This window comes from Saccostrea echinata, unplaced genomic scaffold (assembly GCF_033153115.1).
Source record: "Saccostrea echinata isolate AGI-Se365-2 ecotype Australia unplaced genomic scaffold, CSIRO_AGI_Sech_v1 ptg000054l, whole genome shotgun sequence".
Lineage (NCBI taxonomy): Eukaryota > Metazoa > Mollusca > Bivalvia > Ostreida > Ostreidae > Saccostrea > Saccostrea echinata.
Genome location: NW_026889803.1, coordinates 29,470,510 through 29,487,557, shown reverse-complemented (window position 1 = coordinate 29,487,557; position 17,048 = coordinate 29,470,510). Strand labels below are relative to the sequence as shown.

The 17,048-nt window shown below is 33.0% G+C and overlaps 1 protein-coding gene across 2 annotated transcripts; it reads left to right on the top strand.

The window, feature by feature from the left end:
- Positions 1–15: 15 nt before the first annotated feature.
- On the top strand, positions 16–12,478 carry LOC133206326 (uncharacterized). 2 transcript variants are annotated; one of them, XM_061342286.1, is made up of 7 exons: positions 16–69; positions 843–911; positions 1,392–1,430; positions 1,744–1,821; positions 2,263–2,310; positions 9,681–10,171; positions 10,327–12,478. In XM_061342286.1, the coding sequence occupies exons 1-7, from the start codon at positions 31–33 to the stop codon at positions 10,472–10,474; spliced, it is 912 nt and encodes a 303-aa protein (XP_061198270.1). In that variant the 5' UTR covers positions 16–30; the 3' UTR covers positions 10,475–12,478. The 2 variants fall into 2 exon arrangements, with proteins under 2 accessions (XP_061198270.1, XP_061198269.1); XM_061342285.1 differs by lacking the exons at positions 16–69; positions 843–911; positions 1,392–1,430; positions 1,744–1,821; positions 2,263–2,310 and having other exon boundaries at positions 6,899–10,171.
- Positions 12,479–17,048: the final 4,570 nt, after the last annotated feature.

Sequence of the window (17,048 nt, the reverse complement as noted above, 5' to 3'; positions counted from 1 at the left end):
CAAACCCGATCTCATTTACCTGAGTCAACAATGGCGGTATCTTCGATTTGCGCTGTTCTCAATCTGATTGTAAGTGAATAATTCTTGAAAAAAATAATTTCTTATCTGGTAACTATGGTAACAATGTAACTTATTTGCTATAAATCTTACATTGTTTGCTTCAGACGATACATATACACGTAAAAAGCATGTTAACCTTGGCAGTCAACTCTTCAATGACAAATCGGATCTATTCCCTATTATATATATTTCATTGAAAGTATGTATACTTTATCGAAACACTTAATTTCAATGAACAAAAAAGTAAAGTACATATAAATATTTTTTTTCATTGAATAACTGATTAAAACAAGCTTATTATTTATTTATTTGGGGGGGGGGGGATTGGGGGGGATGACTTCCAAATGAAAATTCACATACTAGTATAACTAGAGATATATATATATATATATATATATATATATATATATATATATATATATATATATCTATATCTATATATATATATATATATATATATATATATACAGAGAAAAAGAAATGGGAATCCCCCTGCCTACAAAAAGGTAGAATGGTGTACAAGAGAGGGTAGAAACATTGAGAAAAGATTTATTATAGTGAAAATATGGCAAAGAGTAATGCATGATGATCTGTTATTTATTTTTATTTTATTTATAAATAATTTTCTGTTGAGACCAGCTATCAAGCCAAAAAATAAGTAAAATAAAATCACCTGTGATGTATTATTTTTTTCATTTTTATTATTTTTTTTACTAAGAAATAATTGCTGGTATTCTTATGAAGTATTAGAATTTATCATTATTAATATACACTTTTTCCAGGTCTGGAGTTTTGCATACTCTGCAAACAATAATAATGGAGGGAATGACCACGACTACTTTTCCTTTGATGTAAGTTGCTATTATCAAAATCAGATGACAAGACAAAGTTTAATCTCGTGGTTCAATGGCAACTGTATATATTCAATTCAATTTATCTTAGATATTTATAAATGAAAACTTTTTACTTTTTAACCAAATCTTTCAAAGTTGGGGAAATTATCAGACTAGCTGATAATAATATCTCATAAACAACATTATTTACATAAAAATATAACCTTTTAATATTATTATGCATCTTTTGGGTATAAATTAGCTTGTGTAATTATAATGTAACTTTAAATGATGGCATCATCATTGAAACCAAAAATAGAACAGAATACAGCATTATCAGCTTTTGACAAAGGACAGATGTTTGTATAAATGGAAAAGAACAAAAAAATATTTTTAAAGATGATTAAAGATTAAAGCTTACTAACTAGCAATTTCATTATTTCATATAATTTTGACAAGAAATTTATTCATTTATTTCGTAATTCTTTCACAACAAAGGTACTGAATGGATTGAGCATTCCACTAAGTACTGGTCAGGTAATCAGCATATTTTTGATTTTACTGTAATTTCTTTTTCATCTTCATTAATTTTTTTTCCAAATGAAAAATTAAATTTTTAAGGTAAGCATGTATCATATACAAAACCAAAAAAAAAATATAAAAAAAGAAACCCATACTTTTAACTTAGAAAATGAAGAGTATGATTGTGGTTAATATTACTTAACTTAATATTTTTAATGGACATCCTGTGTTATGTTATGACCATGGAACAACAGAATTATTTCTTTGTAACACATCAAGTATGGCACATACTGTCTAATTATCATAAAAACCTGCTTATATATTACAGGATCCCCTCTCAGCTGATGGAATTTTTTCACAGCCACTCCCAACTTGGAATAATACAAAACTGGATATTGATATGGAGGTAATGAAATTAAAAAAAAAAGAACATGTTTCTTGATGAAGGCAAATGCAATTTACAATTAAATTATAGTTCTGACAAACAACCCTTGTCTGAGTAATTTGTATACATGAATCTCAGTATAAAGTAAGACAATTCAGCTGGGCATATGATCAATCTAATAATTCTATTTTTAGTTTTGTTATGCTTGATGTGCCTCTACAGTACTTCAGTCATCAATCCTTTTACAATCTCTCTCATCTTATTCATTTGTTATCCATACACTGCTCCCCCCTTATTTTTAGGGGAGGGGGCCTTTTTAATGTGTTTTTGAGTTCTCCATATAAATTGTTAGAACTCTCCCATTGCCAATTTATGTTGTATTTTATATAAAAAGACATTATTAATGCAGTGCTGGCACCATCAGTTAATTTAACAACATAGAATATTTTTCTTTCTTTTCAGATTGACAATATGGTTTTGGAAGAAATAGTTCCAGAGGATATGACTGATGTAAGATTTCCCTTTTCCTTCTCCTGTAGTGTTAATTAAGTTAACTCATTGTGAAAATTGATATAATTTTACCTGCACTTTCTAAAGAAAAGTTTGGGTATGTTGTTGTTACTCATGTCTGTCCGTCCGTCTGTCACACTTTCTTCTTAATCTATTTACTCCTACATTTTAAGCAGAATTCAATTAAATTTTTGGAATATGATAGGTGTTGTCATACAGATGTGAAATAAGGTTTTGGAATTTTCAATTTCACCATGGGGGCAAAACAAGGGTAAAAAAAATTGATGGTGTCCTGTAGATGTGCAATAAGGTTTTGGACCCGGGTTCAATATATCGCATAATATTTTGAACCTGGGTTCATTTTTTCGCTGCGATGTAACGAATCCCCTTATAAAATATTGAACCTGGTGGGTTCATCATATTATGGTTATAATATATTGAGTCCCCTACCCTTCTAATTTATGAGGGAGGGGGTTCAAGATATTATGATCCTAAAATATTGATTTCCCAAAAATTTTAATTTAAGAGGGGGATTCAAAATATTATAGTTGCAAAGTACTGTCCCCCATTACAATGTAGTGGTCAGGAAGAGGGAGTTTTAAAGTATTACATGTATGGTATTATACTTGTTTAGAAATGGAGGGGGTTCAAAATATCATGACCATAAAATATTGATGGCCCTCTGGATTTTTGTCTTTTGGGGTTCAGCAGAATAGTGTTTGTGAAATATTCAACCTCATAAGAGTTCTCAAAATCTGGGAATAAAATAATATGGCTGTTAAAAACAACCTCACCCTAAAGGTTAATTGTGGGGTACATCGATTGAACAGTAAAGATATCATAAAATATTGAGGACCCTATTGTATGTGTGTGTGTGTTTTTTGTTTTTTTTTTCATGGGGAGTGTACATGTAATAATTTCAAGTCATTATGATTGCAAAAATATTGAATTTCTGTTACACTTTTGAGGAGTTGGGTTTTAAATATCATGGCTGTAAAATATTGACCCCACTTAAAGGTTCATGGAAACTGTTTTCAAGATACAATGGCTTCAAAATATTGACCTTCCCTCTTACATTTTAATTTTTCAATAGGTGGGTGGGGTTCAAGATTTTATCATTGCAGAATTCTGACACCCCCTCCCCTTTTTTTACTTCAGTGGTCAAAAAGAGGGGTTCAAATTAATATGGCTGTTAAATATTGTTCCCCAATTAGACTCCTTTTTAGGTACCCATTTCTGTTTAATGTTGCTCTCTCCCTTCATAAAACACCAAATATTCCAGTTACACTCTATGGGATGAACTATTGAATCTCTAGCCCTTTCTGTTGACTGGCCATTCTCATCTGTCTGGTGGACTACCAAGGAAATTAACCAGATCTGTGTACTGAAAATGACATTGTAAATGATTGTATTTACTTTGATTAGCTCGATTTTAACACCAGAATGATGTATGTAAGCTAAACACCCCTCAAACTGGGCTACCCAATTTTTTACACTCTCTAAACACTGTATTGAATAATATAGAAACCATCAAGGAGAAACAATAGACAGTTGGTATGGTTGACCTCCAATGACACCTCCCTGTGTACACACAATACACAGGTACTATATCCCTGTTACCTCCTCAATGGAGAGATACTACATTGCTCCTTGAATTTTCTTTTTTCAAATTGTAAATTATACAAAAAAAAATAATAATAAATAAAAAAAAAATGAATACCTTATGGGATGGGATAAAAGACAGAGAAATAAATATTTCATAATTGTTTTTCCATCAGACATATCAAGTTATTTTAGTTATTTGATGTAGAAAATTTGGGGTTTGATGGTAAAAGACAATTATTTTTAATTTCCTGATGGCAATTTCAGACTTCAATATTTTGATTATATTATTTTACTCTCACTTCTTTAGGTATTGCACAGATATAAAAAAAAAATACAATTTTAATAAAAAGATACCCAACCCTTGAGATCTAACGATTAAATCAAAGTTAGTGTGTGTGAGACGGGTGTTAGATACTTTCACTTCCTTTTCCATAGTAGTCTTTAAATGGAGGTTCAATACTTCTCAGCCATAATATTTTCTATCCTTTATAAAATGTTGTGGGGTTGAACATTTCACTGCCATATCTTGAACCCCCTCTTACCATTCAAAAAGTATTTTTAGGTCAATAATTTTTAAACAACCTCCTAAACAATATAATATATGTCTAATAGTGAGTACAACATTTTACAGCCATAAATCCTATTTTAAACCTCCACCCCACCCTACCAAAAAAAAAATTTTAATTAGGAAGTACAACATTTCAAGGCCATAATCTTAGGAACCTCTATGCTTTAAACAGAGAATGTTTGTAATGGCAGGGGTTCAAAATATTATGGCCATAAGGCTATATAATATAATGAACCCAGGGTTCAAAATATTATGGCCACAAGGCTATAATATATTGAACCCGGGGTTCAAAATATTATGGCCCTAAGGCTATAATATATTGAACCCAAGGTTCAAAATATTATGGCCACAAGGCTATAATATATTGAACCCCGGGTTCAAAATATTATGGCCATAATATTTTGAACCCCGGGATCAATATTTTATAGGGGGGTTCAATATTTCGCAGCAATATTTTGAACCTGGGTTCAAAATATGGTGGGGTTCAATATATTATATGACACCGGGTTGATTTTTGACGTACGTGTAGTTGATTGGTTGTGGGTTTGGAAAGGGTATTTCAGGGTATACTGAAAAAAAATTGCACAATTCGATCATTTCCCAAAGTGGTCATTTTGGCATCTAAATTTTAAAAGTTTATCAAAAATGCTATGCACATATTTGTTGTTTTGACAACAGATTCAACAAATTCCAATTATGAGCCAAAAATTAACCCCCTCCTTTTTTTTTAACAAAAATCTTTCAAAAATTCTCTGTTAAACAGAATTTACATAGTTAAATTCTGTAATACCAGACTGGTAATGAATTTGGTATATGGCCACATGTACACCTGAGCATTTTATGCTTGATTTCAATTATTGAATTATTGTGGATTCTTCCCTGGTTACCCAGTTATGAAGGAGAGTGCATTTACAGACAAACACCTTAGTGCGGGTATGACTGTCTTATGAAAGCATCTACTTAAGAAATGAATTTAATTTATGAAGATTCATTAGGACATGAACTATGATGCTTCACGCCAGCATATATTTCATGAATCGTTGCAATTCATGTACCTCATGAATTTTCAAAAATTAAATTCATTTCTTATATTTACATTATTTTTCTGATGATTTGCCACAAATAACGCCATTCAACTTTCATTTTTAAAGCAAAACAATTTGCTCAATAGTTTTGACATCAAGTAAGATATTATGACATAACAATGGAGATATTCATGCCCATTCATGGTAGTTCATGAGAAAATGAACTGTATTCTATTTTGTAAAGAATCTTAGGGGAAATTTATTGAAAATGTAAATATTGTAATGTAACGAGACAAAAAATGAGGCCTGAGTAGGGTTGGCACCTGACGGCTCTTATGCCCAAGGGTAACAACCCTACTCAGAACTGATTTTTTGTCTTGTCTCCCAACTAAACAGCCCATAGTAGTTTTATTATCCTGAAAAAAATCTAAATTTTATGAAAGAAGAGTAATTCAAAAAAAATTCAGGCAAACCTCTTTTGTTCTCCGATCAATTTCTTTCAAAATATGTCAATGGATAACTTTGATGTCTGTGACCAGACCATCAGATTGACTGTATAATTCAAAGGATAATAAAATCTATTAATAATAATCCACCTACAGGAAATCTTGTATGTGATTGTAACGTACATGTCCTCTGTCTATCAGCTAATCTGTAAATTTAATTTTTTAAACCCTTCTCATCCTAAAGCTATGCAATTTATTTCAACATCAGTATTATGAATTTCTCAAATCAATAGAGCTACAGTCTCATCAATTGTTTTTATACCCCCACTCTGAAGGAGAGGGGGTATACTATTTTACCCTTGTGCCTGTCTGTGTGTCATATGGTGGGATTCATTTTTAGCTCACCTGAGCTCAAGTTAGCTTTTCTGATCACCCATTGTTTGTCATCTGTCCGTCTGTAAACTTTTCACATTTTCAACTTCTCAAGAACCACTGCAGGGCCAATTTTAACCAAAGTTGGTACAAAGTACCTTTGAGTGAAGGGGAGTTTAAATTATTAAAATGAGGGGCCCAGCCTCCTACCAAGGGGAGATAATCAAAAAAAGACAAAAATAGGGTGGGATCATTAAAAAATCTTCTTCTCAATAACCACTGGGTCAGAAAAGCTGTGGAAGCATCCTGGGGTAGAGTAGATTCTAACTGATTAACATGATCCCTGGAGGTAGGGCAGGGCCATAATAGGTATTATAGTGGGAAAGTCTGGTGAAGAACAGCAGGGCAAAAGTTACTCAGTTGAGCTTTGTGGCCCATAGGCCTCTTGTTGTATGAATTCGATGTCAACTTCCTGTTTATCCATGCATTTGTCAGTATCAATATCAACATCAACATGTATCAACATGAGAGTGTATATTCACATCAGTGCAGGGGTATGTAACTATTGAGCATTGGCTCACAGACTTCTTGTTGTGGATGCAAAATTACAACTGTTTAATTATTGATGAAAACTTACAATCTTAGGGCTTCAATTTTAATGACATAATTAATGCACACTACATGATGGACACGGAGGTTCAGCGTCAGAATAGGTATCTCTCTAGATTTGGACTCCATCGTATTCCAATTGAAGGCGATGGAAATTGTTTGTTTAGAGCTATTAGTTTCTCTCTCTACGGTCATCAGGATAGTCATGCATATCTCAGAAATTTAGCTATTGAAACTTTAAGAGCCAATCTTGGAGAGTTTTCAGATCATTTTTTATCAGACAGAGGAACCCCTTTAGAACAAATTCAAAGATTAAGTCAACTTGGTACATATGCAGGACAGGAATGTATATATGCATTGGCAAAAGCTTTAAATCTCAACATTCTGGTTACGGTTGGTGGAGATGAGTCCTCCTCTGAAGTCATAACCATGGAAAATACTTTCACTGCCAATCCCACACAAAACCAGATTCATATAATATGGAGTAGATTTGGTGGAGGTCATTATGAAGCAGTTGGAGACATGGAAGTTCAGGAGGCTTCAGCTCCACCCATGTATAATCCTGTTATTGGCAATGAGAACAACCTTCACACAAAACCGTGGAGAACAAGTAACCCTTTTTCCAAGCCAGTAGATGTGACACATTTAGGTAAAAAGAAATATGGTTTAAGAGGAATGCATTCTTATGAAAAGTCTGCAGCTTCAGGGAAAGGTCATATATCAGAGCTACATAGCTATACCAAGCCAGAACTGCCTGTACAACCATTACCAGAGAAAAAATATGTGTGTTCAGAATGCAAAGTTTCATTTTTCAATTCTGTCACACTTGGAAAGCACAAGGCTAAACACCATCAGAGAATTCTGAAAAAGTCAGGAAAGGATTTGTATCCATGCATGGCATCAACATGCTTCTTGCAATTTAGAACAAAAGAGCAGTTAGTTGAGCATGAAATTCAGGCACATGGGGCAAATATTTTAACAGAAAATCTAGTTTTTGAAACTAAGGAGGATTTTAATAAATTTAAAGAACAGGAGGAAATATCATTAAACACACGTTATGTGTTAAGGAATAAGGTGCAGCAGAACAAAAAGAAAGAGAGAGTGTACTCTCTTGAATGCCATAGAAATGGCTGTACAAGGTCACATAAAAAAAAGGGATATCAAGTAAAATCTTCCAAGAAAAATATTAAGGGGAAGTGCCAGTTGAATAGCATTTGTCCAGCAAAGTTTTCCGTGCGTGAAAGGGATGATGGAAAGGTCTTTGTAAGGTATATAAAATCTCATACTCATTCATTGTCCTTTGAACAAAGCAAATTCTTGTCCATTCCGGAAAGTGTAAAATCAGAAATTTTAGGTATGCTGTCCTTAAAAATACCAATCAACAACATTTTGGACAAAATTCGAGAGAAATTTTCTGACAGGGATAACCGGGACAACCTAGAGGATATCAAGTATTACAATTTAATTGATCGGAAAACAATTCACAACTTGAAAAGGAAATTGGCAGATCCATCAATTATACAACATACCAATGATGCAATTTCTACTTATTTAAAAGTTGAAATGCTGAAAAGGGAAAAATTTAATCCAATTTTAATTTTCAAGCAGCAGGATGTCGATAATAATCCATCAATAACACCAGGACTGAGCAAAGAGGACTTTATGCTTGCTTTCATGACAAAACAGCAACTGGAGATTTACCAAAAGTTTGCCAATAGAATATTATGCATGGATTCAACACATAAAACAAATAGCTATTCATTTAAATTGATAACACTTTTGGTTCCTGATCAGTTTAGGAAAGGATACCCAGTGGCATTCTGCATTTCTAATAGGGAGGACGAAACAGCCATTGCTTTATTTTTAAATTCTGTAAAGTCAAGGTCACCTGAAACAAAGGTTCAAATCTTAATGACAGATGATGACAATGCAGGATGGAATGCTGCAAGGTCTACTTTTGGGGACAAATTACAACATTATTTGTGCACTTGGCATATTTATAGGTCATGGACACGTAATGTTCAACACTACTTTAGAGATGATGAACACAAAAGTATTGTTTTTAGTTTTCTATGTGCTATGTTGGAAGCGAAATCTGAGAGCCAGTTTCTTCAATACAAATCTGCTTTTGTTGCCAAACTGCAATCACTAAATCCAACTTTTTTGAAATATGTGGAAGATAATTATTTTTGCAGAGCAGAGAAATGGGCAAAGTGTTTCAGGAAAGGTGAATACTGTAAGGTTGATACAAACATGTTCATCGAAAGTTTTCATAACCAACTGAAAACTGTTTATTTTGAGGGTAAAAGAAACAAAAGAATTGATGTCTTATTGGAAACTTTGTTGAAGTTGGAGAATAACTTATTTATCAATTATTTCAAGAGAGTCTCTTATAATCTACCTTCCAAAGAGGATTCGGATACACAAAAGAGGCATGAAAGTAGTCTACATATTCATGACAGGGAAATAAAGCAAATTTCTGAGAGATTTTTTATTGTAGAATCCAGGGAAAGGCAATATATAGTTGAAATTTGGAATAGGTATTGTAATTTAGAGCATTGTTATGTTAAATGCAAGGAAATACCTTGCATTGATTTATGTTACCACTTATATAAATGCAACTGCCCTGACTATGAAAATGGCTATTTATGCAAACACATTCATAAGGTGCATAGCATTTGTACAAGCTACAGAAATGGGGATGAATGTGGGGAATCTGATGAGACACTATTTGTCAACCCACAGCAAGACTCTTCTCAGTCCCAGAATACCCCCGTTGATCCAGAAACTCAATATAATCAGATAAAAAAACTGATGCAGCAGATTGATAGTCAGTTGGAACATCCAAAGATCAGGGAAATGAGATTTCAAACTATACTTCAGACATTTCAAGCAATAGCTGCTGGTAATGATGCATGTATCAACCTTTCAGAAGACACAGGAAAGCTCAAGGAGACTGAGAAAGTTTCAGGCAATGCCAATAATATCTTACAACCTAGATTTCATACTACAGAAAAGAAAAAAGGGAGACCTAAAAAAGTTCCATTGAGAAAACCAACTGAAGAGGAAAAAGAGCATCTGTTGAGTCATCAAGACATGCCACAACCACCTTTGGAAGAAACTGTAGCACCTGTACACACGTTACCATCAGTTGCCCCATACCCTCCTTTGAGATTGGTGCGTACCCCTTCCACCTCAACACAGCTGCCTAGCACACCAGAACAGCCATTGTTTGAGTAAGTCTTTACATTTTATTTTTTTTAGATTTTTACACATGTACAGATGTTTTATTATAAAAGTACAAAATTAATAAAGTACAGAACTAATAAAATATTGCATCATAAGTTCAGCATAAATGGATGTATACAATATGTATAGGGTCTTGTTGCAGAGTAAATGGTCAGTTGGGATTGCAGCCATGGATGAGAGTGCCACCATCACTGATTGGGAGGAGGATCAAAGTGAAGACAAAGGATGGGAAAACTCAAGTCTTGATATTCACTAAAGGAGTCACTGATACAAATAACAATCTTCACTGAGACTCTTATTCAAAAACATGAAGTGCTTGGCAAATTTATGATTTTTCTGTATAAATTTAATCTCAAATTAGGTTATATTGATGGAAAAAGCTTCAAGCAGAAGAATTCTTGATTAATTGAACATCAAGTCATGTTATGAAAGAGCAAAATATACAGTCTAGAATAATTTGAATGCTTAATTTCAGACATTTTCTGATTAGCATTTCCTGTAGTATTTAAATCTATGTTGGATAATTCATTCAAGAACTCATAAAGATGATTCATTTCTATAGCAATTAATGAGGGTGATTGGTGCTTTAATATTTTTTCTTATCTTTTCATGTGTGCAAAGACAGAGACACCTGGAAACAGACCTATTTCACTTGTGCATAAAGTCAGTCCAGTAGCAGATTGGCAATGGTAGATAGGCTTTTTGCCTTAGGCCAGTGCTCAAGTGTCATTAGGTTTGATTTCCAGCTGAGAATTGGAGCCACACGCCATAGGAATACAAATCCACAGAGAGCCAGAAAAGGGACCTGTTTCACTTTGAGCATAAAGTCAGTCCAGTAGCAGATTGGCAATGGTAGATAGGCTTTTGCCTTAGGCCAGTGCTCAAGTGTCATTAGGTTTCCTGTTTAACTGGCAGTGCCTATGGAAATTTATCTCCATCTCAGGATCAAGTCCTTTGTTCAGGTGACAAGAAGTTCCTTTCCTTTGTTCAGATTATTGCCAATGTATATCAAATTTCCATATCCTGACTTATGTAGTTCAGAGAGAACTTAGCTCAAGTTTACATGTTAAAAGCATATTTTAAGCATTATAGCTTTCATTTGTTTTTAGTTCACATAAGCCAAAGGTTGAAGAGAGCTTTTCTGATTGAAATGTGTCTATTGTCGTCATTGTAGACTTTTCACATTTTTGACCTCTTCTCCAGAACAACTGGAAAATTTCAACCAAACTTGGCACAAATCATCCTTGAGTAAATGGGGTTAACTTTGTTCCTAAAGGGTCACATCTTCTTGGAAGCAGAGACAATCAAGAAAAAACAAAAATAGAAAGGACAGGTCTTAAGATGTGGCTCCTAATGATCATATAGTGAATATGCATTAAATCATTGAAAATCTTCTTTGTTCCATAGGCATTTAGCAGGCAAACTAAGTAAAGAGTTGTAATGAGAAAAGGTGTTGTTAATCACATGTATGAAATTCATAACCACAGGTTCAGGGTTTCTGATGCTGGGAAAAGACACAATTCATAATGTAGTTTAATTTTTCACTTATGGTAATGAAACACTCAGGTGATTCTTAGGGCCCTACGATGGATCCAAGGATAGGGATGGGGCTAAAATTGGGTATCAAATTGAATAAAATCTTTTAAAAACATTCCTTTCTCCAGAATAGAAAGGTAATTTTAGTAATATTTTTACCAATATTTACCCGTAGTCATATTGATAATGAAGTGTTCCCATTATGACTTGATTCAAGTTTAGTTAAATCATAAGTTCTTTGGGCTAAAGTAAGGTCACCCTATAGGAAATTTGTTTATGTGAATAAGGAGGGAGATATTTTACATCCTGCGGTTTTCAAAATAATGGGTCTAATATGACTCAGGTGAGAGATTTGGTCCATGGGCCTCCATATTCTGTTTTTTTGTTTTTTGTTGTTTTTTTTGTTTTTTTTTTTTGTTGTTTTTGTACTTTTGTTGCATGCATGCAGGTTCTTTGTTTAAAAAAAATTATTTAAAAAAAAAAATTTAACTGTTTCCCAACTGATGAAGCCCGGACAGTTGAAAAGTTACTTGTACATGTGTTAATTGATAAACAAATGGCACGGAGGCTTTCATACCAGTTAGGTACATTTTCATACCAAATGAATTATATTCTGATAAATAACTTAAAAACTTTAAAGATTCTGTAACTTTTTCTCTAAGTTTAGCCTTCTTGTGTATTGTTGTTTTTCGTGCATTTTATCCTGCTTCCTAAAATATGAATAATTACAAAAAAGATGCAGATCAATTTACTTGATTGTTCTCCACATCTGTCTAAATAATTAATCTTTTTTTCCTTTACTAAATATCTAGTAATATATTTAATTTTACTTATTTCAGAAGATAAGAATTTAAACTGATGATATACATGTATTTGACTATATCTGGTATTAAAGTCACTTTTATATTTCATATGTTATGACCTGTCTATACTTAGATCATTTACAAACTTTGTTAATGACCCAGAGGCATTTATTGTATGTAATTTGAAAGTCTTATTGAATAAAATGATACCATAGGCATACACTGTTCTAAACAAATGCAGGATAAACTTAATACATGTGCATAAATGTATGTATGAATGTATCAGATTATATACTATAAAAATTAAATTTAATTAAAGTACATATTTTAACAATTATGATATCTTTACACTTATGCAATCAAGGTTGCAGTTGATGCATTCATGCATATAGGGCAGAAACTCACTTGGCAGAATAAGCATAATATTTTAAAGTTTAAATGCTTATTTTTTTATTTGTCAAAATCCAGACATGTAATATGTTATGGTAAAGATTTTAAAGTAAAAAAAAATGCTGGCAGTGCCATGTGGGTCTTGGGGAGAGTCTTGAAATGCTGAACATGATATATCATTTGCAGGTTTAAATTGGATTTAGAGAAATGCTCAATTTCAATTTCGTTTATTATTTCATTTCCATTGGTGATCAAAAACAAAAAAAACATACACATTATATTAATTTACCAGACTTCTATTAGTAAGTAAATGTTATTAATTCATTTGTTTAAATACTAGCTGACACATTTCTTTTGAGTTTATACTTTTGATTTGTATAAATATGATTTTTTTTCACATGTGCTTTTGTTAGGGCACACTTAAAGCATTACAAACTTGAAATTTTCAAACAAGTCAATAATAAATGTACACAAAGCAAGCAATTTGGAGTTCTTTACAAAGCAGAGTAGGATTGGACATTCTGACAAGATTAAATCTAAAGCATCTTGTAAGTCTTTAAGATTTACTGAGCATGTCGATCAGCTGTGTTTTCAAAGGAAGACACTCATTCTTCCTTGCAATTTAGCAGTCAAAGAAGATGCAGCACAATTTAATTAAAGTAAAAAAATATATGTGACAAAATCATTTAATTAAAATTATATTCAATCTGCCCCGGATCTACCCCGGATCTTATACTGGTAAGGTAATATCACAAGTACAGTTAATTGTTACTCTAATTATAAGAATAAAACTATTTTGAAGGTGTATGAAATGGGTTTTTATACTGAGTATATACATTGACTTAATAAAAATATATAAATAAAATCAAACTATGCTTATTGTCATTTATTTTTTAAGATAAATTAATTTGATATGCTGCTTGTGCAAAAGTGTAAAGCCCAATGTTTACTATTTATAATTTGAAATTTTCACATAGATGTTCAAATGTTAAATTTTTAACAAATGAAAGTCTGAAACATATTGCCATATTTAAATTACTTGTGATCAGCAGGTTCACAGTCAGTTGTAGATATTTCAGCATATCCTCTTGTATGGTTATATTCAAGTTTTGTTTAGTCATAGTCCCTCCTGATTGGTGGGGCCATAAGCCCATCTTTAAAAAATTGTTTGGTTGCCCTCTCTCGACTGACTGGCTAAAAATTGCCCCCCCCCCCTGAACTTTTTTTTTTAACTTCAAGGAAACAATTTTTTCTGGAATTTGGAAAAAAGATTTTGAAAATTGAGCATTAATTTTTCAAATTTTCTGGTAAAAAGATTTTGTCACCTACCTACCAACCTACTTTTTCTTCATCCTGAGTTGGGATAGGGCAATGAAACATTATTTTAAAGTTGACAGAAAGGGTATTTTTTTTAATAATACATGAGAAAATCCTTAAAAGTTTTCTTTTGAACACTGTTGAAGTACTGCAACCAAGTTGGCTCAGGTGAGATATATAGCAATTGGGTTATATGTTCATGATGAATTTCATATGACAGAAGTTTGAAAATTTCCTCTAAATTATTTTTTTAAGGTAAGGATAAAGACCTAGCTATTTTCCAACTTTCACAAATCAAAATTTTATCAATACATTACCAAATTACCATGATTTAATATACTACAACAAAAAGGGGGGCACTCTTTCAATAAACATTTTCAATAGTAAAATGTTAGGTATGGAAATAAGTTGGGGCAAGCCACCCCCCTCCCCCCCCCCCCCCCCGATACTACGTTCCTGCTGGTGAGGGCCCAGAAGCTCCGAGTTTTACAAAATATTTCATTCATTTTCTTGCAAAATATAAATATTGTCATTTAGCTTTTGTTTAGAAAATAAAAGACAATATATTAATATTTATTGTTTTAACGCAAAGTTAATACTTCCATGGAATCCTATTGTACATGTAGTTTAGGCTAAATATTTAACCGATATATTCAGGCCCGTAGGAAGCAAATCTCAGTTTGGGGAGGGGGGGGACGACCATACATTTTCAATTGACAGTTCAGAGGGCGCTACGAAAAATTTCCTGACAAGCCAAAAAAAATGTTTATATATAAAATAAATAAAATGTCATCAACTACCAAAAATTCCTTGACAAGCAAAAAAAAAAAGGGGGGGGGGGGTCAGACGTTTTTTTATACTAAGTATATGGGTCCCTGGTCTCTGCATGCATGTATACAATCATGCTTACACATGGCTAAAATAAAATGCATTTACCATGACATTTGCCATGTATTTGTCTTTCAAGATGCAACTTACAATCTACAATGTCTTTGAGCAGCTGTTGAGAGGTCAATAAAATGTACATGATTTGGCATATTGAATTTCACTGTTTGTATAGAGAGAACTATAAAATGGCAGGAGGGATGGGGACGTGCTGTAAGACTCTGGAAATGTATAATATATCCAAAAAAAAAAAAAAATTTTTCCTCCTCAACTGTCAAGAGAATATTTTATTGTTGTCTGTTGTTATTTATAATTAATATCCTCATTCATCCGAACCCCTGAAACCCACCCCTAAATCACCACACACACCGCAAAATTGAGTTGTTTTCACCTTTTTAAAAATTATATAATTATTATTAAATTATTTTAATTATTTATTTATCATTTATTTTAGTTGTTTATTTATTTTAATAAAGCATAAATAATTAAGCTGACTCTGAATATTTTGGAAGTCGTTTCTGGCTGAAAATGAATACCCCCCCCCCAATAATACAGAGTTGATTTAGGTAGGTGTCGACCGTTTTTTGGATAATAAAATACCTGTATTTTTTCTTCAGTTAAATATTTTTCTTTTTACGCAAGTGTCACAATTCGGAAATAGTTGAGTTGCTCCAAAATACACTTGTTTATAGTGAAAATTTAGCGCATGCGCTTCTTCATTTCCGGAGTGAATCTCACCCGTCCCCGAGAAAAATCCGTTCAGAAGCCATTTTGAACATCGCATCAAAACGATCCTCACTCATAAATGAATTTAAGAAAAAATGATAGAAAAATGAGAGAATTTTAATTTGATGTTGAGCAAAATTTTCATTATTTGAATTTTTTTTTTACTTTTCGGGGGAGGTAATTTTCATCCTAATGCGCGGATCCAGGAATTTTTTTCCCGGGGCTTGGGGGTGAGGGGAAGCTCTGTCCATAGCCACTTTAAGAATTCAACTCAGAAATTTTCGGACAGGGAAAAAAACAAACAAACAAAAAACAAAAAAATAAAATAAAATAAATAAACAAACATCATAAGATGATATAAAAAACCTAAACTGCCCACCCGCCCTCTTGTGAATTTGCTGCTGGGTCAATAATATAATATATTCAGGCACGTAGGATCAGCTAGGGTGAGACGGGAGGGTGTTCCCCTTTTCCGAATTTAAGTTTTTGCCGTTTAGTAAAATGCTCAGTCACGGAAAGGGCAGTTGCTCCCCTACCCCTTCTTTTGTTGCAATAAGATCGAACCCCCTTTAAAAAGTCATTATCGAAATAGATGTTTATATTATTTTATTAAGTAAGCAGACGAGGAAGTAATTATTAACAAAAATAGACTAGGACGTCGACGGAAAGTGGCAGAAATTATAGACAGCCCAGTTTCGACCTGCGAAGGGAATCAAAGAGGCCAAGACGAAGAGGTATGTAAACCACGGGAAAAACATGCGGCCTAAGCGTGCTCACATCAATTTCCTGGTTAAATTGCCCGGAAATTGCTTTCGCTGTAACAGGAAGGAGCATTGGAATTGAATAAGTAGAAGGTAAATAGTTTAGTAAGAAATCAAATTTATTAATTGATAATGCAATTAAATGTCTCTGAGCCTTATGACGGTACTAATAAAAGGTAGTCACCCCCCCCCCCCCCTAAAAAAACAAAATTAATCGGTGAAAAAAATGTCGGTCAGTGGTGTTCGATTGGAGGAAATGGACATGCATACTGAATGTGCCTTTGCTTTATACAAGTCGGGTTCTGTAGACTTGAAAAAGAGGTCTAAACTACAGAATTATGTTTGTTTCTTTGTAAATAATTTTTTTCTTCAAGAATTGTATTGAGTGGTTGATATTAAACATGGGGTAACAAATTCTTCAATTACTGAATAATTGAACCCGGAAT